At 42.2% G+C, this 27,990-nt stretch overlaps 1 protein-coding gene across 3 annotated transcripts; it reads left to right on the top strand.

The window, feature by feature from the left end:
* Positions 1–1,132: 1,132 nt before the first annotated feature.
* RB195_022299 (uncharacterized protein) lies at positions 1,133–27,380 on the top strand (the record flags this gene model as incomplete). Of its 3 annotated transcripts, none has more annotated exons than XM_064209376.1 (10): positions 1,133–1,258; positions 2,610–2,736; positions 2,851–2,933; positions 3,037–3,152; positions 3,650–3,735; positions 7,259–7,329; positions 7,415–7,523; positions 19,143–19,354; positions 26,878–27,050; positions 27,362–27,380. In XM_064209376.1, 10 exons carry the CDS (start codon positions 1,133–1,135, stop codon positions 27,378–27,380), a joined length of 1,122 nt encoding a protein of 373 aa, XP_064065256.1. The 3 variants fall into 3 exon arrangements, with proteins under 3 accessions (XP_064065256.1, XP_064065257.1, XP_013291620.2); XM_064209375.1 differs by having other exon boundaries at positions 3,019–3,152; XM_013436166.2 differs by lacking the exon at positions 27,362–27,380 and having other exon boundaries at positions 3,019–3,152; positions 26,878–27,060.
* Between the last annotated feature and the right edge of the window lie 610 nt (positions 27,381–27,990).

The raw sequence follows: 27,990 nt of genomic DNA, 5'->3' as shown, positions 1-27,990 counted from the left end.
AGGACACAATGCCTCTACTATCGGAATGGAGCATTGATGGTGGTGGTTACATCTAATTGCAATCTACACTAAGAAAAGGCGCTTGACGCCAATCAATCCCTCTGAAATGCGTCACCAACTTCGAGACAAATTCAGACTTGTGGAGGTTTATAGAGACGTATACGGTTTACACAATGATTTGGTGGAGCTAACGATAACCCAATCCTGTGTTCCCACCCTCCCAAACAAATCTAAATCCAGGAAACTCGGTTGGCCTCAGCAGGCGCCGAACTATCGGCGCTATTAACATCGCTCTTAACATGACGCTACACCGCTCAATCTACGTTAAAATGGCACGTAGTTCCATTTAGTGAAACAAACATTTCTATCGAGAAGGATTCAGCCTTAATTCACTATGGAAGAAAGGAAAAGAAGACAACGTTGCAGATATTAAAATCATCTGACTACTGATGTGCTGAGATATTTCCGCGGCAAAAAAGTGAATAGTAGCAAACGAAGGACAGGAGTGCACAAATATTGCCGTGAATTCTAGGAGTTCATTGAACAGCAGCATTTCTGCACCATAAGATCCACTCTTGTAAACAGCTTAGCTGAAATATTGAATATGCACCTATGCAAACCCTACGCTTCACGCTCTTCGTTGTTGTGATTGGAGGTGCATCAAGACTTGCATATACGTAATAAACGTTCAAGAACCAGTAACAGTCGATGAAGGTGTCAATGTATATGTCAATGTCAATACAGAATAAAACCAATGACCACACAGCATTGCGGAGTGCGCAAATATTGCAGTAGTCAACGTCAAAAAACATCAATATTGTTTCAATTTCATGGACACTACGCCCTACGCATGAGAATGTCCGACTGCGAGTATGCTTATGCAGATCCAAGTGACCTACTCGGGCTTTCGTACCCGACTAGCTTACTCTTCGTTGAGATCGTCATTCGAGGTTGCTGGAGATGATGGGCGGTGCTTAGAGCAAACCTCACTGTAAAGCCGCGGGCTTCCGAGCAAGCGCGCGCCAGTCTGTATCGATCCTACCCTGAGGACAGAAGCACCCTCCTGACCCTACCCAGATCCAGCCAACTGCGTGACGTATTCCTCGGGTCATTTGTTTGGTAGTTTCTCAAGATGGTTGAGATAGTTGAAATGCCATCTATGAACGTTGACGATCCCTCTCCTTGTCCACAATGTCCGAAAACGTTTGCAAATGTCAGACTTCTTCAACAGCACCAACAAATGTTTCATTCTGATAAGGTGGGTTAATTTCTTACTTGCGTGTTCAGGTAAAAGTGTGTGCGTTGGTTGTTGTTCCATACGTTTCGAGAAGGATGACAGCTGTAACTTCCTCAGTTTTTATTACATTATAATTCTTCGTTCCCATTCTTTGCAGTTTAGTTGTAAAAGCTGTCTACTTTTAAGAATCGCAGTTGCGCTGCTGCAACATAGGATCCTGAGTCCCTGTTCCTCGAGTATTGTTATTGGGCTTGATTCGACGTGAACTGTTGTTGTTTACAATGCGTCCTGACCTCTAGTCGACAGTACAGCCTGTGGCAAGCCAGCTGTCACCGAACAGATGCCGTACTCTTCGCACGTATGCATAATTTTAGAGGAAACTGTAATTATCTACAATCCTATAACTCTTCGCAGTAAGAAAATTGACTCGTTTTTGTCAATCAAAACTGCCCATTTACCTTTTGCTTGTAGTCTAGAATGCTTATCTTATCCTCATGACCTCCGGCCTTGACCGTTGAAGTGAGTAATTATGTAACATTTGACCGTTGATTTGAGTACTAATGATTTACAAATTGCTTAATTCTTTCCCTGTTCTATATGTAGTTCTCGTTTCTTTGTTCCCTTTTTGTCTTGGATCTAGTTGACATAATTTATTCCCTTTGGTTTTGTTGTTGTGAGACGTCCGCCGGCAATCCCTATGCACTCTGCTTAAGCGTGGTTGATTTTAATCCTTGGTCTTCGGAAAAGTAATGTAATACAGTCATTTCTAAGAGGACGTCAAACATCAGCGGCGCTCATTGTCGTACAGCTAAAGCAGTTGTGGTTTAAGGCAGCCACTGTTCAGCGTTTCTCACCTCATAAACAGTTTTCGCACTTGCGGTAGTAAAGTGTTCGCAACCACCGGATATACCACTGACTGCTCGACCTGAAAAGAACGACAGACTTTCTGTGTTAGATGAACGTTGCATGTTCCACCGTACCTCCAATAATTGCAAACCAACCGGCCATCTGCCAGTGCGCGTCGCCGTGCATGTAAAATTGATCCTGACGCGCGTCGAGAGGGCAAATGCTAAAGAGACGTGGTGTTGCAGAACAGCTCTCCTATACTCGATCACGTCAATCGAGTCAGATGATTTTGATGATTAGTGAAGGACCACTGGCTGAGTAACGTCCAGGGTAAGGGCATTTCCAATCGTTGCTAGGGCTTTCATCATGACTTGCTGCACATCCAACTTCGATTATGCAACTGCACGAAACATCCAGAATTTTTGATTACATTGTAAGTTCACCTGAATAAGCATACCGAAGCATTCGCTATTCACGAATGGCGCCTCTGTGTTCATAGTTGCATCCTAATTTCGATCTATTGCAGTCATTCGTTTGTGAGATATGCGGGAAAGCTTTTCGTTTTCGATCGAATCTCGCGGAACATCGCTCTGTCCATACAGCGTTGAAGCCTTACGTATGCAAGTATTGCGGGAAGAGTAGCCGGCTGAAAGGTATCTCACTGGGTTCATTAAGTAGTATGGGATTCTAGATTCTTTTGTTGGTTAGTGAAGGACAGCATTACATTTTCTATATAGAAAATCTTGTGTCATATTTTCTATTTTCAGGAAATCTCACCAAACATATACTTAAGCACCATAAAAAGGAGCAGAACGAACAGATAGGGAAAGATGACATTATTATTAAGAAGGTGAGAGGTTTTTTTTTTGTTACTGTTTGTGTGCGCTTCGATGGAGATTTGCGAGTTCTGTCCATTTGGTACGGAACTCGTTTAGGGTAAAAAATCGGTTAAGGACCCTGCGGCGGTGGATTTTCTGGAGAAATCGATGATTGTCATGGCTCAAAATACTACAAACGAATCAACAACGCTTACTCTTTTACCACAGGATGAAAACAATGAACAGGAGAGGTAGTAATAGTTTAGAAAATAACAATAGTAATGAAAGGAAAGGTGTTAGTAATTCGTTCGAGAAGGGTGGTCACTAGTTTTGTTTTGCATTCTGTAAGCAGTGTGTTATATGAAAAGACCTTAAAACCTTCGCTGTTTGGATTTTAATTTCAGCTTTTTTTTAGAAAGTTGCGCTCAGATGCGTTGCAGTAGTCTATGGTTCAATTTACATAGGTTCTTTATGGAGGCAAAAATCACAGGAAAAATGGAGTATAAATCTAACAAAGTATTCTCATTGATATATGTAGTGATCCTTTTAGTACAAACCTGTAGCAGAAAGGAGATGTCGCCCTCGAAGTTAACTTATACATGTTGTATGTAACTGTGTAATAAAATAATGTAATAATATAACTGAAAACATTAATAAGTTTTATGTGTGTTACGTTTACACGTCAGTTTTCGACTTATTAACGAATTTCGTACTTCCTGAAAGATCTGTTCCCATGTATTTTGTTCAGGTCAATCTTAATTTCGCTTGGACTTGATTACAACCACTCGCTGGATCTTCGAGACAGCCCGGACGCAAGCGCGAGCCCAGAAAATGGTAATACCTGAAATCAAAAGGAAGGCATAAAAAATGAAGTCATTAATGTTTGGTTGCCTACAGCCGTACAGCTCCTACTGATCGATTTGTGGCAGTTTTTTTAAAGGTTTTATTGTGGAGAATGAAGGACAGTAGTTATTGTCAAAAGTTAGACGCTACCACCTGTTATCCCGTTGTTCATCAATTTACTCGAGCAGGTACCAGTAATTCCCTTCCATTTGCCCCTATCGCGCGCAAATGTTGCCCAGTGGCTTCTTTTTTCGCAAGAGACTCGAAGAGCGTGGTATTTTTCTTGAAGGACGTCGTAAAGAGGTTTGACCATCGGGACGGCGGTTTTTCTGCGGTGCGTTTGATGTCGCGTGGTATCCAATCGCTCACGGTCCTGGTCCAACTACTGTTATTGAAACGCATTACGTGTCCGCCCCACCTAATTTTACTTTCCTTGGCATGCGGTGGCGTCTCTGATTTTCGATCGGTGACGTAGGAGTGGATTTCGAATCCCTTCGTTGACTTGCTTAAAGCGGGATGTTCCTAGCTCCGCCCTTTCAGTTGAGCGTTTCATGACGCTGTTTGTGTTGTCTTTCTGCTTGCGGAACGTCTGAATTTCCGAAGCGTAGGTCAAAGTAGGAAGGATATTGATGTCGAATAGGTGAGCACGGAGCCGGATGTTCTTGATCCTCTTCACTATATCCTCGATGCTCTTATATGCTCCCCAAGCCTCTCGTTTCCTTCTGTCCAACTCGGAGGTCAGGTCAGCATTCGGAAATATTCGTTCCTTTGACCGCGAGTGGAGCATCAGAAACCCATCTATTCTTCATGAACATCGTCTTGTTCAGGTTCAGCTGAAGACCGATCTTTTTACACAAATTTTCACAAGTTTCATCAAATTCGACCAGCATTCCTTCCGTTTGGTTGATGGTTTATGTTATCAGAACGATGACGTCAACGAACCGACGATGGTGTAAACACCGCAATACAACTTACGAAGTAATATTTATGTGTTGAGTAGGGACGCCTTGGTTGTCCAAGACTTCCATGTTCGCTTCAGTTTCAATTGAATCGAAGGCTTTCTTCAAGTCGATGAAAGTGAGACACAGCGGCATCTTGTACTTTTGCAATACTACTTTGGGTTTTGAAAGTTTTGTGTGTATGGTCAGTTGTACTCAACCCTTTTCGAAACCTTGCTTGCTCTCATGGCTTTCCTTCATTTAATGCTCTTTCCATCCCGTTTAAGATTACTTTTGTGAAGAGCTTGTAGATGACAGACAACAGATTTGGCGATAATTGCCAATGTTGTAGGTGCTGGTTCTCTCTCTTCGAGGTCTTCTATCGCTTTTCTGCAGTTCGGACGTAAGTTCATGGTTGCCTGCAGTTTGCGTAGCTCCACCTTGACGTATTAGCTCTAGAGTTTCCAGAGACAGTCGTGTCTTGGTGGTTTTAAAACTTCGCTTTTCTCGTGCAGTTGTCGTTCTACAAGCCGATCATATTTGCCGTCGATATTGTCCACAACTTTATCTTCCAAGGAGCGGACAAGCGAATCATACAGCTTCCTGTCGAAGATGGTTCTGGAGTTCGATTTGTGAACATCACACCTTTCTCTCCTCTCCGTGTGAAAGAAAATCTTTCTAGGAAAAGGGAATGGTCCGATCCCGTGTAACACTTTGTTACAACATCGACATTCGTCAGACAAAACCTGACGATTATATGGTTAATTTCATTGTGGTACCTTCTATCGGGTGACTTCCATGGCTAGCGTAGAGAGGAAGGTTCCTGAAATTGCGAGTTTCCATAGATTCTTAGTCGTCATGATAAGCTCGGAAAGCCTCCTTCCCTGCTCATTCCATTGAAGGCCGTGGGTTTTGACGATGTGAAGTTCTTTCGGTTGTTCTTGTCAAGCCAATCTTGGCGTTGAAAGCGCTAACCCTTGAGCTTGTAGAAGGTATGATCTTCTCTGTAGAACTTCTCTCTGTCTATATAGAAAGTTTTGGCTTCTTTTTCGTAGTGTGATGTTGGGGCGTAGGCGGTGAAAAGAGTCAAAGCTGGTGTTCATCAACATTTTCTCGTCCCTGAACGTTCTATTCGGGTCGTTATTTGCTCGAAAAGTTCGATGTTCATTGGCCTACTCGTGTTGCCGAGGACGCCAACTCCAATAGCTCCTCTACTGTGGAAACGGTAAAGAGGGTCCCGGCGGATTCTCCGCGAATGCCTCCCAGACATTCTGTGTCCAGTGGATATGCCCGGGGGATACACGAACATATCTCGACGAGGTCACGCTCTGGACGTTCATGGTGGCGCAGACAACCGTCTTAGAAGCTCTTTTAGCCATAGAGACGCAAAGAACTGTACAGTTACAAGAAATATCTAAAGAAAAGAAGAGAACGGGTGCGAGTTTTGTCTAGATCTTAATGTAAAAAAAAGAGAACGGGAGCAAGTTTTTTCATATTTGGAGCTATTAGATGCATCCTTCGCTTATGTTTCACGTGGTTACTTCTCTTGCTTCTCCTACGATTACAAATTTGAGGTCATCTCACATCACAAGTTTCCAGTGGAAGTGTATGATCCTCCAACACTATTAAGTAGTTCGTAAATTATATCCTAGCCGGTGATCCAACGTATGAATAGTGATAGGTAAGCGGAGTTAACTATTTAGTTAGCAACAAAAGTAAACCTCTTTCTCGCACCAGCGCTAATTGCTCTGCTGAGGAATGATCGAGGCATGGTCGAAAATCTGCCGGGACCCTCTTTACACGCTCCCCCTCTACTGTCGCATGTTCCTAAGAACAGTTCCTTTTCAGTCTCATACACTGCGCTAAGTGGGTGCCGTCGTTTTGTCTCGGTCACTCCGATGACGTCGTACTTAGTCATCCTAACTTGCATCATCAGATCTTCAATGGCCGCTTTCGATGTAAGCGTACGTATGTTGTAAGTAGAGATCATTATCTTAGTCCTTTTCCGTCTCGGTAGCCTACATGGCTCCTGCAATCCCGTTTTTTCCTGGCGCTACCGTGCAAGGCTTTCTTCCGGAATTAAGAGATTTTTTTCTATTACTGTGTCGCGCATAAAAGTTCAGAATCCATGGGCAGATTGCCGGCCTCTAGTCCCATGAGTTTTGGATGGTCCGCGATTAGCCCCCTATCCGCCACCTGGGGAAGCGCCACGTAGCATAGTGACTAACCGGATGTGATCCTTCTAATGAGGGAGATCCGTGGATGGTATAGGACAATAATTGAAACAACCTTCCAACCACACTAGACAAGTGTTTCATTGATTTGCTTCTACATTTTAAGAGTAGCAATATCCTAGCCAACGAGGAGTAAATATGGCACAGTCGTACGCGGGCATCGATCCGTACAACAGAGTTGCATTTTTTCCCACTTATTAAGAATGCAATCTCCACGATGATTCACTTCATTCGTCACATTTCATTTCAACAAACTAGGCACCGTGTGAAAATCTTAAGACTTTTGCTTTTATACCATAAGTTGAATCTCAGTGATGTTACTACTAACATAAGTTCTTCCAGGCACGTATAACACGATGAAACCGGAATACATAGAGGATCAATCTTATGGTAGTCCACTGCCGAACAATACAGTACGTTCAAAAATACGAGTTTTTTTTTTCGCTTTTGAATTCTGGAGCATTTTGTAGAAGTACTTGGCTGAATAAACGTTTCTAGGTTGGAGGTGAAACGTCCCTGGCCGCTCTGATTGCATCGGTTGGTTCGCCTCCTCATCTAAACAACAGCAAGACCCAGTGTTCCGAATGTGGTAAACATTTTCGCAAAAGTGGGTAAACCTTCGAGAAGTCAATATTCTGAATTTATAAGCTAGAACAACGGTTTCATATCTTGCTTCACCCAATAATTTTACTCTAGCGGGAGTTTTTCTTAATTTTAAGGTACGTTAATTGCTTAAAATGCATGTATTAGAAGTAGTCACTCTCTATGGATTTGTGGTTAAGAGCAACATTCTCGAACTGGTTATCTGCGGATCGTCATTGGAACAATTCTGAAGCATCAATCAATAGTGTGTTTACTGAAGCTCCGTGCAAACACATCGAATAGTTCCATAGTAAATTTAGAAGTTCTCCTTCAAATTTGTTTGATAGGAGAATAAATATATCAACCATACATGTAGACTATACACTACAAAACTATATACCAGATAAGATGCATCTTTGAATGAGATAAGGTTGAATCAGAAGAGGGTCTCTTTTAAGAAGAGAAAAGATATCGCGTTATTGCAGACGCATCACTATCACCCAGGTAAACATACTCTACGCTATCTATCCATATTTATTAATTCGCTTATTTTTCTTTAATACACTGTTTACAATTTCACAGTTTCTTAATGATATATTGATGATCGTCCGTGGATGTATTAACCATGAGTGTTTATCAGTGTTCCATCTTTCTGGGACTGTTGCAATTGCCTGGGACCAGACGCTGTGGACCTGGGGACCCAAAAACAGCTCTACAACGGATTTAACGCCAGTGAAATGAACAGTTTTTGCTTCGGGGACTGCTTAAGGGTCAGGAACAAGCGGTAGTCTGAAGCATTGGTGCGATAAGGAAGAGACCCTCTTTGCGACCCTTTTCAGGTGAAGGGGGTATAGCTCGTATAGTCCAGCGGAAGTGATGAGGATCCCTTCGCCAACCGTCCAAAAGTGAAGGGGTCCCTTTGCTAACCGTCCAGAAGTGAAAGGGATAGGAGCACCGGCTCCGACTATCGTATGTGTGGTCTGAAGGAGCGAGGTTTGAGGAATAGCGTAGATGGAAGACCGTTTCCCAACCCAGAGAATCACGTTGGCGGTGAGTGGCAGGAGCGACATGCGGCCACGCGCATATTGCGCGTGTCCATATCTATATCTTTATCCATTCATCCACACATCTCTCCGTGCATACATACACACATACGTGCACACACACACATAAGCATACACACGCACATATACATATACACGCTCATACATGCACACATACAAATAAACACGCACATACATACACATACACACGCACATACACATACACACGCACATACATGCATACACATACGCACATACACATACACATACACACGCGCATACATACACACATACATATACATGTACATGTACATACACATACACATACACATACATACATATACATATACATACACATACACATACACACACGTACACGTACACGTGCATGTCCACGTACACATACACATACACATACACATATACATATACATACCATACATGAGATCATCGACTGTTTGCCGGTGTTGTGATTGACTTGCCAGTAGCACATTCATGATGTACTCAGGGAATTTCAATAGGATTTTTTTGGCAACGTACTGGATCGCATATCTTCCCTACATCATATCCTGCAGAAATCATTGGGTTGGTCTATCTGACAACCAGTTTGTTGCAGTTGTCGTCGGAATTGTTCGCCATCATACTGACCGGTTTTTTTTTTACTATTTGTGATGTATTAGTGTGGTTTGTGGAGGTTTTCTCGACTTAAGACTAAGTGACTTGAGACTTTGATCGACTTAAGTGTCGGTTTTGTGGTTCCACTGTAGGTTTTGGACAATGATGGATTTTGCGAACAAGATGGTATTGAATTATCTCGCATACCATTATCAACTGTTTCATGAATTTCACCGCTTCTTCCTTCACTTTCTTCATTGTTAGAATGATCATCGTTTTGAAGTATTAGAGATGTTATACCAGTTTGGCTTCCATATTCTCACGCATTTTTTTTTTGCCTCGTCAAGGCATGCTGTTGACATGAACATTAGGTCGTTCGCTTTACCTATTGCAGACTGTAGCTGCGACTCTTCCTTGATTACTCAAGTATGAAATCCTTTCTTTCGGACTAACTCGCTATACGATTCTTGAATGTTTTCTCTCGCTTCTTTAATTTGCCGTTTGCTAGCTTGTAGTAGTGTTCTGGCTGATCTGCATTCATGCCGTATGCCCCTTTGTCCACTATTGGATAGCTGGATGCTGCTTGTATAGTGTACTTTCTGTAGCTGTTGCGCTAAGAACTATTTGTGTTTTGTGAAAAAGCAAAGCCATTTTTTCTCTACGTACGTGAGATGCAACGAAATTCGCTCGACTTACCGTAGCTTCAACAGAAGTCTGAGCAGGTATTTCCTAACAGTGATCTGCGTTCCAGTTACGTTTGCAAGAGAACGACTTTGCCCAATTTCATTGGGACGAATCTAGTGCGATTCACAGTCCTTGATTTTACCGTATAAGTTGCTCAATGAGCTAGTTTCTTTTTTCCAGGGGCTGAAGCTCTTGTGACCTTGCCCCGTATCGTTCTAATGAATTGATAAGTGGTTCAGTGAACGTTTATAACCACAGACGTCCACACGTGAGCAACGAAGGCTAGGTTATCTTTACTATTCGCAAGGGTTACAACAAACGGGCCACGCCCATTAACTACTTGAGCTGCAGTGAGGTCACAATAAGTGACCGTCATCGTTAAGGTGATGCCACTCAAGCAGCAAAACAAACGACAAAACTGAATGACATGAAATCAGCCGAGATTACCTAATTGTAATCATGCATAATTACACAAGAGTGGGTGTGGCGCAATCGCTCAGAAGTCCGCTGTAGCCGCACGGTCGATGGTTGGAAACCGCCCTAGTGCAAATCAAGCCCTTCATCCTCTGGGGTCGTCAAATTGGTACCAAACCTGTCTGGGAGGATAAAAACACTGACTTGATTATCGGCTGGTCCGCGCAAGTCATTGTATAGGCCAACACGCGTTCCAAAACCTCAACGATTACGAAATGCAGTGAAACGCGTTGGCGAATCCCGAGTGGTTTGATACGCCAGTGACTCTATCCTTTTATAATTACACGAAAAAACTGTTCCAAAAAAAGCAACAAAAAAGTCTCGCCCCAAGTGGCCTACAGACACGATTGCTACGTCGCCTAAACGGTGCATTTACGCGCATCAACTCAGAACTTAATACATCATGTCGACGTAACACGTTCGACATGTTATTGATATCCGACACAGAAAGAGTTCGCTGCCAATTGATTTGAGATACGTGATTTGGTAATTCTGCAGTCTCTCATTGATACGAGGTGTTGATTTCGTTTCGTAACTTTCAGAGAACATTACAAAAAAAAAGTAATCTGAGAATGGAAACGCTGTTTTCCATAAACAGACGAACGTTAAAGAAATCCGTCATGTGAGTCATTCCCTTCATTTTGTTCTAACCTATCACAGTTCAATATACTAGGCTTTGTGTAGAATTCCAAACCGCAGTTTTTTTTTCTAGAAGAACAAGCGTAGATCTATTGACTGCCAGATGTGTGTAGTCTCTTTCTGTAGATTGGTAGTCATTTGTAGCTCGGGATCGATAACTGCAGGTGATAGATCGCTACAATATATTGCAAAAACCAGTTAAGAAGGGTGGAGGTACTCCAGTCAGTAGGAGGTCTGGCTGTGACTGTATCATCGATGGTTCGAGACCGCCCCCGAACCGAATAAGCCTTTCATCCCTTCGGATTGGTACCGGACTTGTCTGAGCTCCACAAGTCATTGTATGGGCCAACACGCGTACATAAAAACCTCAACAATTCCGGATTGAAGTCGAACGCGTTGGCGCATTCCCATAAAGGTAGATCAAAACCGTGAACTTTATCCTTTATACTTTTTAAATCGACATTCAATGCGTTGGAAAAAGGCCAACTGAGAATGAATTATTTTTCAGAAACTTCGTCGAGAAAAATTGAGGGATATTAAAGGTAATATGAACATGCGAACGTATTCATAAATTATTTGACTGAGGACATACTCATTTCGTCACATCGGCATCACTAGACGTGGTTTGATCAAGTAGCGACATATCAAATACATAAGAGAAAGGTTTACATCTTTATGTTGAGGGATGAATTACCAGAATAGAAGTTCAACCTCAGCTCGGATCCAATGATTGATTAATAAAATATTTGTGTGCGTAGGTTGCATATGGACCAGCAATTCCGAAGTAGGTTTTACAGCATTGCCGTCCACATGAACCAGTAACACTCAATTACCCTTCGGCGAATAAGTTGCAACCAGAAAATTCAGAAAAATTAGAAATCTTTTACACTAGAAAGTTGCACAACTAAAGTGTATATTCTTATTTCATCTTCACAGATATATATTCTGGAAGCTGCAAAAGGAGAATACCACTGAACGAGGGGCACTCTCCTTTCTTTTAGACCAAACATTCATGTCTGCTGGTGTCCAAGTCGAACATTTCGACTTGGACACCAGCAGACATGAATGTCCTTCTATTCTTAACAACGAAGACCCTTGGCTTTTTGCTGTGCATGCGGTTATGACATCCGAATACCAATCTCGCGCCATTCAACAGTTGGCTCGCAGAATCCACTTGGAACCATTAGGCCGCAAGTTATGAAATCACCAACAATCAAAATAAAAATCGAAACTGTAATGGAAAATGATACAGAATTCAGATTCCAACAAAACTAAATCACATAAAGAAACACTAGCAGGAAAGCAAAAGGTTATTCTAGCGGAAACAAACTTTGCCACGATTTCTATTACGAAGAGCACCAATCGTGCACAATTGCAGGAAAAGTTTGGCGGAAATGCGACGTGAAAAATTAATCCACTTGGGTTGATATAATGCGTTTAAATCGTTCACGTTTTATGAACGCATGTTGGTCTATTCAATGAGTAGTGGAGGCCAGCAGATGAAGTCAGCGTTTTTATCCGCCAAGACAAATCTAGTATCAATTTATCGACACTAAAGGGATGAAGGGCTTGGTTGGCACCAGGCTTCGAACCGTCGACTGTGCAGCCACAGCGGTCCTCTTACCGACTGCGCTACACATTGAATTCTATTATGCGAAGCGATTATGTGAGGGAGGGAATTCAAATTGCGTGAAGAGGCGCTGGAGTTAAGAGAGGCGCCCATCTCCATTCGTATCCCGTAGACGGATGTCCTTTAGATAATGGTTCCCAAATTGGTGTTGTGATTGGGAAGAGTGCGGCCGGTGACGTCATCGAGGTAGGTAGCATGGGGAATGGACAGCTGAAAACGTCAAACGTCTTTTGCAAATGCGGGCTTCCGAGTTGCATGAAGCATGGATGGAAGATAATGGTAACATCGGCGACGGTTTTGATATCCATTGATGTGAAACTCCCTCTTACTGCTAGACATTTTCGGAGTGGCCGATGTTGTGTTGGCAACAGTTTTGCGACAGTGACTGCCTGGATGACGTCATAATGCATTCCTTGACTCCTGTGTGGCAGTGGTAACATGGTGGTTTTTCGGACATATGTGTCTTCCAACGTTGCTGTCGACAAATCGAGCACGCTGAAGGAGGGGGTGAGAATCTGGTGGAGATAAAGCAAGTGGTTCTCCTCGTTCCTCTTCTTCCTTACACGATGTGGATTGCTGGTAACGTTGTGGCTCGACGATTTTGGATTCGTCCTTTACTGAGTTCGAGACGTACTTTTTGACCAAGCCGTCGACTGTCTTCTCATTTCAGTCCAGCTCATAAAGGTAACGAACACGGTAGTCGGGCAGAACTTAGACAGCTGACGTGAAAACGATGCATTCCAGAGTTTCCCTATTGATTCCTTGAAGTCAGCTCTCTGCGCGCGAGCTTTTAGACTGTTGGCGAAGTTGTGGATGGTTTCGCTTTCGGGAAGTTCATGTGGAAACATCTGAAGCGGCAGCTGGAGAACTGTTTTTTTTTTTGGTGAGAATTGACTCTTCGGAGTTTTGAGCGTTTCTGTACAATTCGGGTCTCCAGACTCTGGGTAAGACCTGTCGAGCGAGATAAACGTAGCTACCAGCATTTAGGGGTGGGACTAAGAGGTGGTGATGAAGGACCTGCAAAAAGCAGTGCAGCGAGCGGGACTTCCAGCAACTTGTTCATGGGCTCTTCGTGTCGTACTTATCGCCAGCTGTTGTGTTCGTGGTGAGCAGCGACCTACGACCACAGTCTTATACAGGATCTACCTTATGTAGAGGCCAGTAACCCAGTGATTTCCAATAATCTAAGGAATGCTCTACATTGATGACAATCACATTCCATCACTGTACGTCCTATCCAAACTAAAACAAAAACAGAACAATCTGAAAGGAATTTTGCTGAGGCAACACTCGTAGCTGTGGACAATTACACGAGATAGCTATACTATGAAACTATGAGTAAATGAATGACTACTAAAAAAACCTCGAATAACTCATCGGAGCCGTTGTCGTATAGATCCGGACCGGACCAATTTGTGGCTTTATGAAGAAGCAGCGACATGTTTGGCACGGAGTGTATTCTGAAAGTCCATGAAGCTAATTTTACAGTCCACTCCCACACTATATGAAAGTGCATAAACTTGCATTATTAGAACAAGGAATAAGTACTGAGCGTTTTTTTCTTCAAGTGAAAAATGCACGTAAACATAACACGTATTTCTAAGGTGATATATATCATTCGAAAGATAATTTCTCACTCTGACTTATTTGCTTGATCGGCGGATGGGTGTTACGGCCTAAGGCGGCTATCCACATCTTTGCCGTTTTGTGTCGTCCTTGAACCTGTCTGAGTCCACCTGTTCGATCTTCAGCTAGAGTTCGCATAGAATTTAGCCATACGTATTCCACAAGCGGCGGCAATTTCACGTCTCGACTGAACTGCCTGCCAATGCCAAGTGTCATCAAATCTTCCTTCACCACCTTCGCCCAAAACTTATTCGACCAGGGATCCTTTTCCAATTAGGCTCAGGAAGCATCCTCAGGACGACTTGAACAAGAAGATCAGATGGTCTCCTCAACGTGACCGAAGAAGAGAAGACGGTTTTTCGTAGCTACTTCACAAGGCCGGGGTTGACGTTTTCTACGTGTTATTCGCCGGTACACCATATCCACTTCCAAGTAAAGTTCTTCGTTTTTCAAATTTACAGCTACACGGAGTAATCTCTATCTGCATCTCGACTAGGCTTAAGTGACTAGAATTAAAGGCCTAAATGAACACCGATATGTCCTTGTTATGTTCCGCCATGTAACTCAAGAAACTAACTAGATTAATGTTTTGTTAATTTTTTAATATAGACGTCTATATACAGTGCAGCTTAAGTATTCTAAAACCTGCTCGCGCAATTTATCCTATAAAATGTTATATAATTCTTTAAACATCTATCCAGGGTCAAACGTGTAGTGCGATTTTCCCATTGGGGTCTTTTTGAGAAGGGGTTGCAAGGGAAGGGGGTCGTAAGGGAGTGTGCTACGAGCAGTAGTGAATGAAGGATAGCATGATAATCAGGACAAAATATTACGTAGTATTAGATAATCACATACATTATAGGTTTCTGCTCTTTGCTTTGCTTTAGGGCTTTTTATAGAGGAAGGCTTGCACTACAAAACAGTCAGTCGTTCCTGTTTTTTTTTGAGACTTTCTAGTTTTTGGAATCCAGAAGGAGCAAAATTTAAAATTTTTCCCACCTAAATTTTGAGGCAGCCAGATGGCCCGAAAAGAAGAAATTCTGCATATGGGGGTTTCGTCAGTCCTTTTATTCAAAGATATGAGTGATTTATTAAAGCTTCTCCTCTCTTTTCGCATTTTGGAATGAGAAAACTTCCCAAGATCCCGATATTCGCTCACGCGCCGACAAGGGCATGATCTTGAACAAAGTCTCATAACTCAGAAAAACTTAACGCTATGCAGATCCCCTTCCAGTATGTTGTAGCCGAGGATTTGCTCTATCAGATGCTCTATCACGCGATTTCTGGGCTTTGCCCCTTTTTTCAAATTTTGGATGGAAAAGATGGGAAAAGTGCTATTTTCTCAACTGTCTTTTGCAAAAATTTGACTCGTTTTTGGGACCACGGGATGTTGAACTTGTATCGTCGCAGTTCACATTGACGAAAACGTGTTGATTTTTCGGTGTTTTTTCTCACTGTTCTTCTGTAAACCCAGCTATGCACCTGAATCTTTTCTTTGTCGTATTATGTGCTTCAAGCAGTATTTAAAGTTTTTTCATAGATTTTAAAATAAAAAAACATGGATTAAATATGAAGATATTTCAATACCGATATTTTAACAACATTTCAGCAAATTTGCTTCCTCTACTATTTGGTATTTCACTATCGCAGCAACGGAGGAGGAGGGCAGATAGGGTCAAAGTGAGGCGAGGAGGGGCTGCCACGGTCTACCTATATAGACACAAATAGATTCTGATATATATACATATGTATATATATATGTGTATATATGCATATATGTACGCATATATATCATCATCGGGGCGGGTCTAGTGTAGCGGTTAGAGGTTCCGCTTCCTGCACGATCGGTCGGAGGTCCGCCATAGTGCTCACCAAGCCTTTCAATCCTCCGAGGTCGATAAATTGGCACCAGACATGTCTGGGAGGATAAAAACACTAACTTGGCACATCGGCTAGCCACCGCAAGTCATTGTATAGGCCTGTTACACGTTCGCAAACCTCAAACGATTCTGAATTGAAGTGAACGTGGGGGCGCATCCCAAGTGGATTGATTAACGCCAGAAACTTTAATCTTTATATGTTAAGATTATGATTATGCTATATAATAGCGGGCTTGGGCTGTCAAGTGTGTGTAAGTCTGTCTGTCCGTGTGTGTGTGTTTGTGAAACGAAATTCCAAAAAGGGGGTGCGACGGGTCCAAGGACGTCGAAATGGAACGCCGGCGTCAGATAGATATAAAATGGGGTGCAACAGGTCCACCGGCATCGAAATGGCGTTCCGGGGTTGTAGAGTGATAAAATGAGGTGCGACGGGTCCCACGGCGTCGGGTTGGTGCGCTTGCGTCATAAAGCTATAAAATGCGGTGAGGCGGGTCCCACGGCGTCGAATTTCTGTCGTGGTGTAGAAGTATCGCGCAGTAACTTCGTGTGCATGTCGCAAAAGGTAAGTGGGAAGTTGCAACCGTTTCATACCCGTGGCCACTATGCGCGTTGCTTTTCACCTCTATGACTCTTCCTTGCACGTTTGCCTCAGGTTGGTATTATGCCTTCCTCAGACCGGCTGCTTAAATAATAGCTAATAGTTTACATGATATGACGAGGAACGTTATCTTTATCAGTACGATGACGTCGTTCACGTCATTTTATGTTATACATCATTCTTTGATAGCTGTTGGGGAAAACAGGAAGAACACCCATACTTTGAGTAATGCTTTAAAATTATGTCAATATTATATAGGAACCGGAGTGTCTGAAGCTAAAGTTTGAATATTCTCGAAATGTAGAATTGACGCGTTTAGAAAGAAGACTGTGAAATCTTTCGCCTTTAGTTATAGTAACAAAGAAGGAAGAAAACGTTGCTAGAAAGACAGAATTCTGATTTTGCAGAAAATGCCACTACCATTAATTTTTGATTAAGTGATCAGTGAAGGCGAGCGAAGAGAACACCACAAAAAAGTCTGAAGTCCGGCTTTAGCCGGACATTCAGACTGGTATATATATATAAGAATGGGATAGTGTATACAAATCTGATTGCTGCCTGGGTGGTGACCCTGCTTTACTAAACGCAATCAGGCGTTCTAGTTTACGCATTGGGAACGTAGCAGCTGTGTAACCGGGACAGTTGTATGGCGGAAGATTCCCATACATTGCAAAAGGGTGCTGTAGTACTGCACATAGCCAAAGCCCATAACCTGAAAGGTCAACTGCCTGAAGGGAGCAGAGAATCCTTGGCTACGGCCATTCGATTTGTCACGCTGAATGCCTAGCACTATCGAGTGAACTCCAACTAACCGCCCTATCTAGGCCTCTGCGATACCTCTGTGTGCCCTTTGCTGCACTGCAGGAAACATGCATGAGAAATCGACCCGTCATCAGAATAGAAAATTACATCATATAGTGCGGCGATGCTGATGAGCGAAAAGTAGGTGGCTGCGCGATAGCTGTGAGGAACAACTGCAACAATCATGTAGAGTTTGGACGCCAGTGTCGCCAAGATACGCCTTTGTACGATTGCGGGATCGCGGAGGGCTCAAACTCTGTATCGTAAGTGCTCACGCACCTACGGAAACCGCTGAGGACAACAGTAAGGACGCCTTCTATGATGAACTCAATGCGTTGATGTCTAAAATACCAAGCCAGCAGGCGGTAATTGTCGGAACTGATGCGAACCCAAAGATGGGACTTGAATAACAATCCGATATGCTTGGGAAATAGTTCTATCCAATAGAGCAAACATCGAACAATGGAAATCGTCTGGCAGAGCTCTGCGAGCAGACGAAACTCATCATTGCATCCGCGTTTAAGAGGAATCATCAGCTTACATGGCAAGTGACAACCCCATTAAGGACATAAGAGCAGCAAACGCAGAAGATGCCGACTCTTGAGCTTCAGACCGACTACGTTCTGACGAAGAACATCCTTTTGTCAGATATCCGAAAATCTTGAGCTGTCTGGGACCTTGCATTCGACCACCGCCCAGTTCTTCACAGCTTTATGTTACGGTTCCAGAAAAGGTATCAGGAAGCCGAACATCAGCCAAAGCTCGACTTGGCAGGTCTCAAAAACGAGGAATGCAGAGAGAGGTTCCGCCAACGAGTGTCGATCAATATTTGATTACGGATCAAGAAGAGAGTGGACGACGCTGATTCTTTCATTAAATGCATTCAGTACGCTACAAAGAAAAGACTCCCGGTTTTAGCACCGACGAATAAGTTCGCCTTTGCATCTGCGGAGACAAAAACCACGTACAATTCTGTATGTTGACACTACCGGTGACTTCAGCCAGAAGCGTCTGAGAAGGAGCTTGCGTCGTCAGCTGAAATGTGATCATGAGAACGAATGGACATGAAGATCGAAGGAGTTGAGAGGGCTTAGGAGGACAAGAACCTGAGAAGCACTTGTACTCTGCTAAGACAGTATAGCGGTAAACAGGTGTTTCTGAAATGGTAATTTCTGTGCACGTTTGCCTTTAGTTTAGTGGTCGTAAACTCCGTGATATGTGGACTTCAATGAAATTATCTTCTAATTTTAAGCTGTGTTCGCAATATTTCGTAAAATTATAAATACTTCTGTAAACGTTTTATCACGTTCTTTCCTTAAATTATGATTATTTACGTACAGTCATTAAATCCACTGAAAATCTAGAACAAAATGGTAGTAGTAAGTGAATTAGGTGATTTATCAGCTGTTGAAGTTTGTATAAATAGTTCTTGAGGCACTTTACTCGCAATATCGAATTCCGTTTGGAAGTAAATACACATATTGCGAATAGACATTATAATCGAGGTGTAGCAAATGTAAATGTCCACGAATCTACTTATTTTGTCCCCAAATATCTCGTTATGACGTAGTTCTCAGCCGCATTTTGGTCTCATTTTAGCGACTTAGTACTGACAAAAGCTTATTTTCTAATGTTCTTGGCTTTTTATTTCCAGGTTCCTCTTTGCACGTTCATATGACGCTTAATCATGGATTTCCTCCACCAGAATCTATTGGATCTTCAGAGGAAAAAACAAGCGAGTGCGAAGCAACTACTGACGAAAACTGCCTTCGGACCGAATTAAGAGCTATGCGAAGTTTGGTATCAGATTTGAAGGCTCAAATTGTTGATATGCGTCAAGCTCAGGCAGCCCCTAACACAGAGCAGGTGATCTTCTGTTTTTCTTAAAATCGTTTTGGTTCTGCCGCAAAAAGAAAAAGTGAAGTCTGTTCACTAAATACTACAGTCCAAAGAGAAGACTTGAGCAAGCTGAGGAAATGTTTCTAGCTCAGAGGTGCTGAGGAGTTGGACGGCTGTTTGTGGCAGCATCAGTTCCGTAAAATTTTCAAATTTGCTGGATGTGGATGTGATCGCAGGAATGCATGGTAACTGAAACATAATGTTGGGCCTTATAGTACCGCAGTTGTCTAAATGGAAATGATGTAGTGGTGTAACATAGTCTAAAGATTGATTATCTTTAAAAAATACGAAAGTTTCTTGGTACATGCAAAAGTTATGACCAGTGAATGAAAAAAAAATGGCCATCATGTTCCCGACGAAAATAGGTAAATATCAATAATGATTACTTGAAGGTGCTTTCTTCAAAATACCGGTGTCCAATTAAAAATCGTCGCGGTTTTCGTCGCATTCCGCAATCCCTAAGTGATAAATTTGCAGGGAAAGCGTAAAAGGTATAATCAAATCGATCATGGTTGGAGGATATTGCCTACGTACTACACATATCTGTGATCAGCGTCATCGATATGCGCCTAAAAGCCAAGTTCTGAGCGATTCTATACGATACAAAAGGAGGAACCCAATCATGTCTAAGACAGTGTCCCACGACTTCTCTGCCTTATCTCGCTACATATCACCACTCACTACAGCGGTGTTGAACATGTTCTACGTTCAACTGTTGTTTGTGAAATCTTATCACTTTCTCACTCAAAATTCACCATGAGCGATGCAACCCTGTGACCTCAAGCGGCACCTTAGTACGCTTTGCAAAAGGTCGGTTGAGTTGCCCAAGTCTGGGTCGTCTTGATTTCCGAGTGTCCGTGGGAATTTGAGTCGGACGGACGGACAGTTTTCCGCTCTATGTAATAGTAGGATCTTCAGTTTGTTATGTAACCTGCCATTCCCAGGTGCAAACTAACAAAGGAGGCGGGTGTGGCGCCATCAGTTAGAGATCCGCTGTAGCCACATGGTCTACGGTTCGAAACCTTCTAAGTGCTCTTCATGCCTCCGGTCGATAAATTGGTATCAGGCTTGTCTGGGAGGATAAAAACACTAAATTGATCATCGGCTGGCCTCCGCAAGTCATTGTGTAAGCCAACACGCGTTCCAAAAACCTCAACTATTATGAAGTGCAGTGAAACGAGTTGACGCATCCCAATGGGATTGATAGCCAGTGACATTATCGTTCTATCCTTTAAACTAGCAAAGCACTTACTTGTGTGGGCAAGGTGTTTCGTTATGCATTTTCTAAAGATCAAGGTAAGTAAGTGTAAGGGAAACAACTAATCAAAGAAGTGGATACTATTCTCTGATAAGATCTTTGATCTCGTCTCCTCTCCCTAACTGCTTAATTAACATCTATCATGCTATTGTACAAGAGTATTTGACCAGCGACTCAGAACACGTGAGATTTTCAAGCATGATGTAGCTTCTTTAGGTTAGCACCATCAATCACAATTTCGGAAGATCTTTTTGTCACCAGAGAGCTGCATAGGCGTAACACAGTAAAATCGAATCGAATCGACGTTGTTGTTCATGCATTACTGACATTTTCAATCCTTGCGTGGCTTTGCATGTGCGCATAAGTTTCATGGAAAATTACACCTCGAGATTTAGAACAAGTTGAATCAAACCGAAAGTGTTCAACAAGTTTGTGCACGGCACGAGTGTATATGGATCGAAAAAATTCCCCGACCATCCAACACGCATGCTTAAACGAGTCGTCATACGGACAATCTCAAATTCCGTCTGTGGTACAAAAATGACTCGTAGAGGAGAGGAACATAAAACTTCAATTATGATGATTTGGTGAACATTATCTGAATTTCATCAGCGAAATCTGAAAATTGCTTTCTGCCTGACATCCTTCCATGTCAATCAAAGGGCTTGGATCGCACACTACCAAGAAATGTGGACTGATAATTTTAAATAAGATCGTTCTTAGCGGGCCAAAAATCTAATTTCGATGAGTCAGAACGGTTGATTTATTGCTGACATGATATGCGTCAATAAGAAACAGGGTACTTTCAAAGAGGAGCGTTAGAGGATTTGTGATGATCTAGGGGACTTTCTTATTGTACTGAAAGGCAACACTCACGACAACACAAGTTAACTTGATCGGCTGTCAAAAATGTTGAACGGATGTGTGCTACCATCCTTGTCCAAATGCTTCCATTAACCAAAACCACAACAACTCCTGCCTAACTTTTATGCAAACACTGCAAACACAACACTCATACCACACCCAAAATTGCAGACCTTACTTGGATTTTGATCCAACTTATTTGTATTCTCGTTGCTGTTCAATACAATTTTTATGAAGAATTTTGATCTGGCGTTACATCAGCCATCATCGATTCTTCTGTTTCGTTTTTTAAAGACTTTTAAAATATTTAAGAAAGGAATATAGAACCAAGTGAACAATATATGTCGTCGACTAGTACATGGAATTTGGAGTGAGGCAATTTTTATTATGCTTGGAAGAAGTTTATTCTCTTTAAGAAATAAGCCTTTTCGAAATCAAAAACTTGAAATCGGTCATCGCCCTAGAAGAACGCGCCGATATATGAATAAAGACTATCACTGTTCAAATTTGAGATTGATCGAACTTTCCGGAGTCAATACCTACCTGTCCATTGACCGTTGCGGCTTCGTCATCATCTGCAAAACTACCAGCGCTTTTCATATTAGGCGTCGCTCGACTGAAAATCATCGTGGGAGGCAGAAGCCGCTGTGCATAGCATTCCATGACATGCAAAGAGCATTTGAGCGCTCCTGCTCGAGATCTGGTGCACCTTATAACGAAATACCGTACCAGAGGAGCTAACCAGGTGCAGACAAATCCTCTACGCTGACCTTCGAAGTTGAATTCGGATAATCGTGAGCTATTCGGCGGATGCATTCGTTCTCATTAGCCCGGACAAAGGCTCAAACTTTTCTCCGCTTCTCTTCGCATTCGCCATGGGTGCTATAACGCGAGACCTATGTATGGCTATACCCTACAAACATCGAAAATACTGGATACAAGACGATTGACGTAACCACATACAGACATCACATGCCTTGACTACGTTCGCAACGACGACACCCTGTCGACCTGTATGGTCAATAGGGAGTCGTCATCTGATCTGTATGTTGCCGGCAAACGGATGATCAGAAGCCCTATCTTGATACGATTTCTACAGCAATAGAGTTAGTTAGTATTCACACCGAGCGCGTACATGAACGGCAAACTGGAACCCTAGCCAATAATGTGATTCACCACCAAATGAAGTAGTTGTAACACTTAGAGTTTTGGCTGTGCAAAAGTTTGCTAATGTGATTATTCAAAATTTGGAGTGATGTTTTGACAGAGGGCAATTGTGCCTTCATAGATCTATCACTATTTCCATTGTTAGTTGAGCTTACATGAATGAAAACTAAACAGTGTTATGAATCAGCTACAGCAAACAGAAATCCCCACGAAGTAATGCTGTATCCTAGTACTCTGTACAAAATCATCTTTTCGATCACGATCTCGAATGCTTCCCATGTCAATTTGTGGAAAAGTTCCTCAGTTACAGAGACGTTTACAGCTCACTCAAGAAGTAGGTAATGATATGGAGAATGATTTCCATGACCAACACTTCCAGCAACTTCTGCGTACAAATTTTCAAAGATTTATATTGTCAAGATAAAGGCATCACCCACGAATCTGGGGTGGTACTGGTCTCAGTTCATCTTTTCCGTCCATCTTCCCCTAAATCGGTGTAAGCGGACGATCCCAGAACGCTGTTTCTTACGACGGCTTCTGTTGCAGTGCGCAATCTTTGCGCCGCGTCCCTCCTGCAATTCGTCGAAAACCCGTTCGGACGGCATTACCTACCTGAAACCAGTACCACCCCAGATTCGTGGGGCAATGCTTTTAAGGACCACGTGACGTAAAAATACAATATATATATATATATATTGTTTTCTTTTTCTGGCATTTCGTGTGCAATCGTTTGGTGTATCTCTTTACGTGGGGCGGGTGTAGTGTAGCGACTAGAGGTTCCGCTTACTGCACAATCGATCGGAGGTTCGAATCCGCCCTAGTGCTCACCAAGCCTTTCATCCCTCCGGGGTCGATAAATTGGTACCAGACTTGTCTGGGAGGATAAAAGCAGTGACTTGACACATCGGCTAGCCACCGCAAGTCATTGTGTACGTCAGATACATGTTCGTTAACCTCAAACGATTCTGAATTGAAGTGAACGTGGGGGCGCATCCCAAGCGGATTGATTAACGCCAGAAACTTTATCCTTTATCTCTTTACATGAATCGATACTCCGTACAAAGGCAGCAGTAGAGATATCATGCTCTTGCGAGACATTTTTGCACCTCAGTAGACGAAGAGACGCTGACGAACGATGTGATGGGCCGGACACAAGGCGAGCGCAGCGCAGTGGTCTGCTGATACTGCTAACTGCTGCGCAGCACAATTCACGATCGCTATTGCCTGTTATTTCTCCTAGGAGTAAGGTGTCGCGGGAGCTGTGGGTATATAACGATACGAATCCACGCTCATGACTTACTCGTCTACCCTATGCCTATGATTTTACGTTTGTATGTTTGTTTGGTAGATTTTCCCACAGTGAGATTCAAACTGAGATCACAACTGTTCTTCTATTCAACGAAGGCATCAAGAGCTTGTGATATTGAATTGTGCTTCGTTTCTCTCATCATACGTTATTGATCGATTGTCTTTATCTACCAGTTTTCTCGTCTTCCGGAAGCCATTTGTTATTTCTCCACTCTGCTTCTTAGAGAAATGTATTCCTGCGTAGAGTAGCATTTGTAGTAATTGTCTTTAATTTTCCAAGCAAATCTCATCTATATTTTTCTTAGGGCTGTAACGTAATATTTTTCTTAGGGCTTTCATCTACGCATCCTCCGTTCTTCTTTCTGCGGATTTTTCCACTTATTCTTAACACCCATTCAAAATTTATCGCGTCTGTCCAGCGATTCTTCAGAGCACAACCAGGAAAAAATTGTTCATTTTGAGCCTTTTTTTTCCTAGTGCTACTGACTGGAGACTTTTTTACACATGACGTATTTGTTTGCACCAAACTGTGTCTCTACATTGGACAGGACTTGCAGCACAACATAGCTGGTTATATGAAATGTACGTAAGTGCAGTCATAGCGTAGAGGAGAGCTGATATCCGAGACAATCTTCCCTAATAACCTTTGGAGGAAGGTTTGAATATTTCTTTGAAGTGTTTTATCGGCAATTAGCATCTAAAATAAACTCAGAAGAAAAAGCTTCGTTTAGAACTTTCTCAAAAATTGATTATGTTGTATCCGTGTATTCTGAGAAATGTAGAAAACGGTCATAAAGATCGAATTTTCCTACCAAGAAATTTTCGTAGATAAGAACCCAATTGTGTGCGCGCCGAATCTACCAAAGAGCGGTAAACCAATGACCTGCTGACGCTGCCTCTCCCGCACGTCGTCAATTTCGTGGTATGCTACCTCGACCACTCACTCGCAAATGCGAGCGAGTGGTCGAAAATCAGTGCGATTTCGTCAATAGCCTATTCAGTTAAATCCAGTGAAAAGACTGCTGAGGAAACCGGAGCATGGTACAGGGGTGGGGGTTCTAAAGTGCGTAGTCAAAGTCACGACTCCAACATCTCCAATTTCGTAACATGATGCCTAAAAAAGGAGCATGCATGATGATTCCGGATACTCTTGGAAAGAAAACATTTCAAAGTTGCATTATTACGTATTGTCTCAATAGCAGATTAACAAAACACTATCAGTTTTCTAGAAAATGACTCTCCTCTTAAACTCTCGAAATAGAGAATATTCCACGAAAAAATAACCCATCCCAAGCCGAACAAATAAACTGTTTTTGTTCAATCAATCAAAAGCATAATAAGTGCTGAATGTGAATCTCTGAGATGAAATGGAATGAAAGTAAATCTATGGAATCGTAGCTGTGAATAAAAATGGGTATATTCATCTGCTGAGAGGCTATGTTTTACCTAAAGAGCGTGGACCAGTGTTGGAGACGGACTACTTTTTCCTTTGCCATGATGTACTAAGATCCTCCGAAAAGGCGATATTTGTGAACAACCATTTAACCTCATTGCTTAAAACAGGGGTTGCCATCGGAATGATAAGGCGACGGAGAATTTAATAATTTTTCTGTACCTCAGAAAATCCGATGTGCAGACAGATGGAAATCTCGTGGAAATCTATAAAATCAAGTAGCGAAGTCCCACCTTTTTCTAGAGCGAATTACTTGTGTCGTATATCCCAAGAGATGAGGTGCTCTCAATGCACGACAAACTTATATCCTTTTTTAAAATTATTTTTATGAAAAGGTGAGATCTGCTCAAACTCGTACAAAGTGGAACGTTTTAACAAGAAGCCATTACGATGTAGCTCTGTCATACTCATAATGCGACAAAAACATAAAATAGGATTTTTCCAGAGATGTTTGCAGGGCAGAAGGGTGCTGTTGGGGAATATGTCAATCAAAATCAAAATTACAGCTGAGGTCGGCAAGTGCTGGATTGATTCCTGCCGCCTTACGCCTCAATGTCTGGTTTGGGAACAAACTGGAAATAAATGGCTTAACGTCAGTGATCTGAAAAAAAATCAGAACATTTCGATCATTTGTCTGTTCTACTACAAAAGTGGAAGAAACCATTTGCGATCCCATGGTTTTATTTTTCATACTAAAAAAACTAGAGATTTTCTGTTGTTCAGCAGCGCTGCGTGGGGCTACACCAAGTGCAAAGAATAATCAATGTAGAAGCGAGACAGAATCTGTATTCTAATATTAATCTTCTGTATACTACAGAAAATTAATAATTAACTAGTATTAATTAGTCCTCGCTAATGAATTGGAAAGTGATTACAAAATCATAAACTTGTGACAGAGGGTTAGTTCGAAGGATGCTTCGTGAGGCAGTTAGCACTCGGCAAGCGATCCACTTGTAAGTATAGAAAAAGGATAAGGTCACTGGCGTATCATTCCCTTTGGGATGCACCAACCCGTTTTACTGCAGTTCAGCGTTCATCGTCGATGAATCGTTGTTTTTTTTTTGGAACGCGTGTTGACCTCTACACTGACTTGCGTGGGCTAGCCGATGTTCAAGTCAGTGTTTTTATCCTCCCAAACAAGTCTGGTACCAATTTATCGACCGGAGGGATGAATGGCTTGGTTGGCACTCGGGAGGTTTCGAATTATCGACCGTGCGGCCATAGCGGACCTCTAATCAACTGCGCTACACCCGCCCCTATCTGTAAGTATATCGCTGACAAATCACGATCTCTTCGCAGTTAACTCCTATACCCACACTATAGAATCTGCGGTCGTCATCAAATTACGACCATCCCAAATTGAACAACGTTAGTCCTTCTTACATTTTACCAGCAACATCTAACCACTCTACCCTTAACGTATTAATAACGTACTCGCAGATGTTATCTGGTATGGACACTCGCATCGGACGTTTGGAGAAACAGCTCGAAGTAGCGCTGAATTCCATCTATACCCTTGTACAGTTAACCACTGGTATGAACAACAACGTAACACGTTTTCGGGAAGACGCCGTGGATCAACTCAAAGGTATCCGCGCCCATCTCGACTCAGTGTCAGTATAGCGGATTCTGCACCACTACTGCACGTGCACAATTCTAGTGTTTTTTTTTTGTTTTAGTTCTAACATTTCTGCACCTCATTTCACCGCTTAGTGCATTTTGTATATTATACTTGCATTGTAATTAAGTGCAGCATTCAGGATTTCTCGATGAATTCAGATTACGTTAGTGTCATTTTCCTCTAGTCGAAGTTCTTTCTTTAAAACATATGTGTTATTGTTGTAAAAATAGCTCTTTATTTCGTGTATAGTTGTATCGTTGTTCTAGTAACTCTGAAAGTCTCGAGAGTTGAGGCCGTTTCTAGGAATCGTTTTGTTCTTTGAATGTGCTTCCGTTCCCTTTCACTACAGCATTAAGAGGGATAATTGTTTCCTTTTGTTCTCCCTACAGCTCGCTGCCTTGTGAGGAACATTGCCAGAAGTAAGGCGTCGCGTAAGACAAGACAGGGAGATTGTGTTTACTATTTATTGTTGCCAATGACAAATCTCTGAGCCTTGCCCATACATTTAGATAATTGATCTCTACAGAATACTACTGTAGCATGTTTGCATAACATGGTGTCGCATCAACCATCTCAAGTATATTAAGGATCGTTTTCTTTTGTTTTCCTTTTTTTATTGTGTGTTTCAATAAAATGAAACCAGAAACACTTACGTTGTTCTGTTGAAATCATTATTTCTAGTTTTGCAGAGCAAGTCAAATCTCTGCTATAGTAATGATCTCCAAAATGCTAGGATATAGCTCTATTAAGCTAATAGAATGATGTGCCTTTTACGTTAATAGTTGATTTGATGTCATCTGTCCTCCTCAAAAAGGTTGGCTACACTGCATTTCAATGGCGACAATTGCAGTTTTTCTGTTCCCAATTTCCCAATGCATCAGAAACAACATGTAAACATGCTATCATTAGCAAGGGGTAAAGATTATGTAACT

This window comes from Necator americanus, chromosome X (genome assembly GCF_031761385.1).
Source record: "Necator americanus strain Aroian chromosome X, whole genome shotgun sequence".
NCBI classification, from domain to species: domain Eukaryota; kingdom Metazoa; phylum Nematoda; class Chromadorea; order Rhabditida; family Ancylostomatidae; genus Necator; species Necator americanus.
Note: the sequence above shows the minus strand (reverse complement) of the source record. Positions and strands in the feature narration are given on the sequence as shown.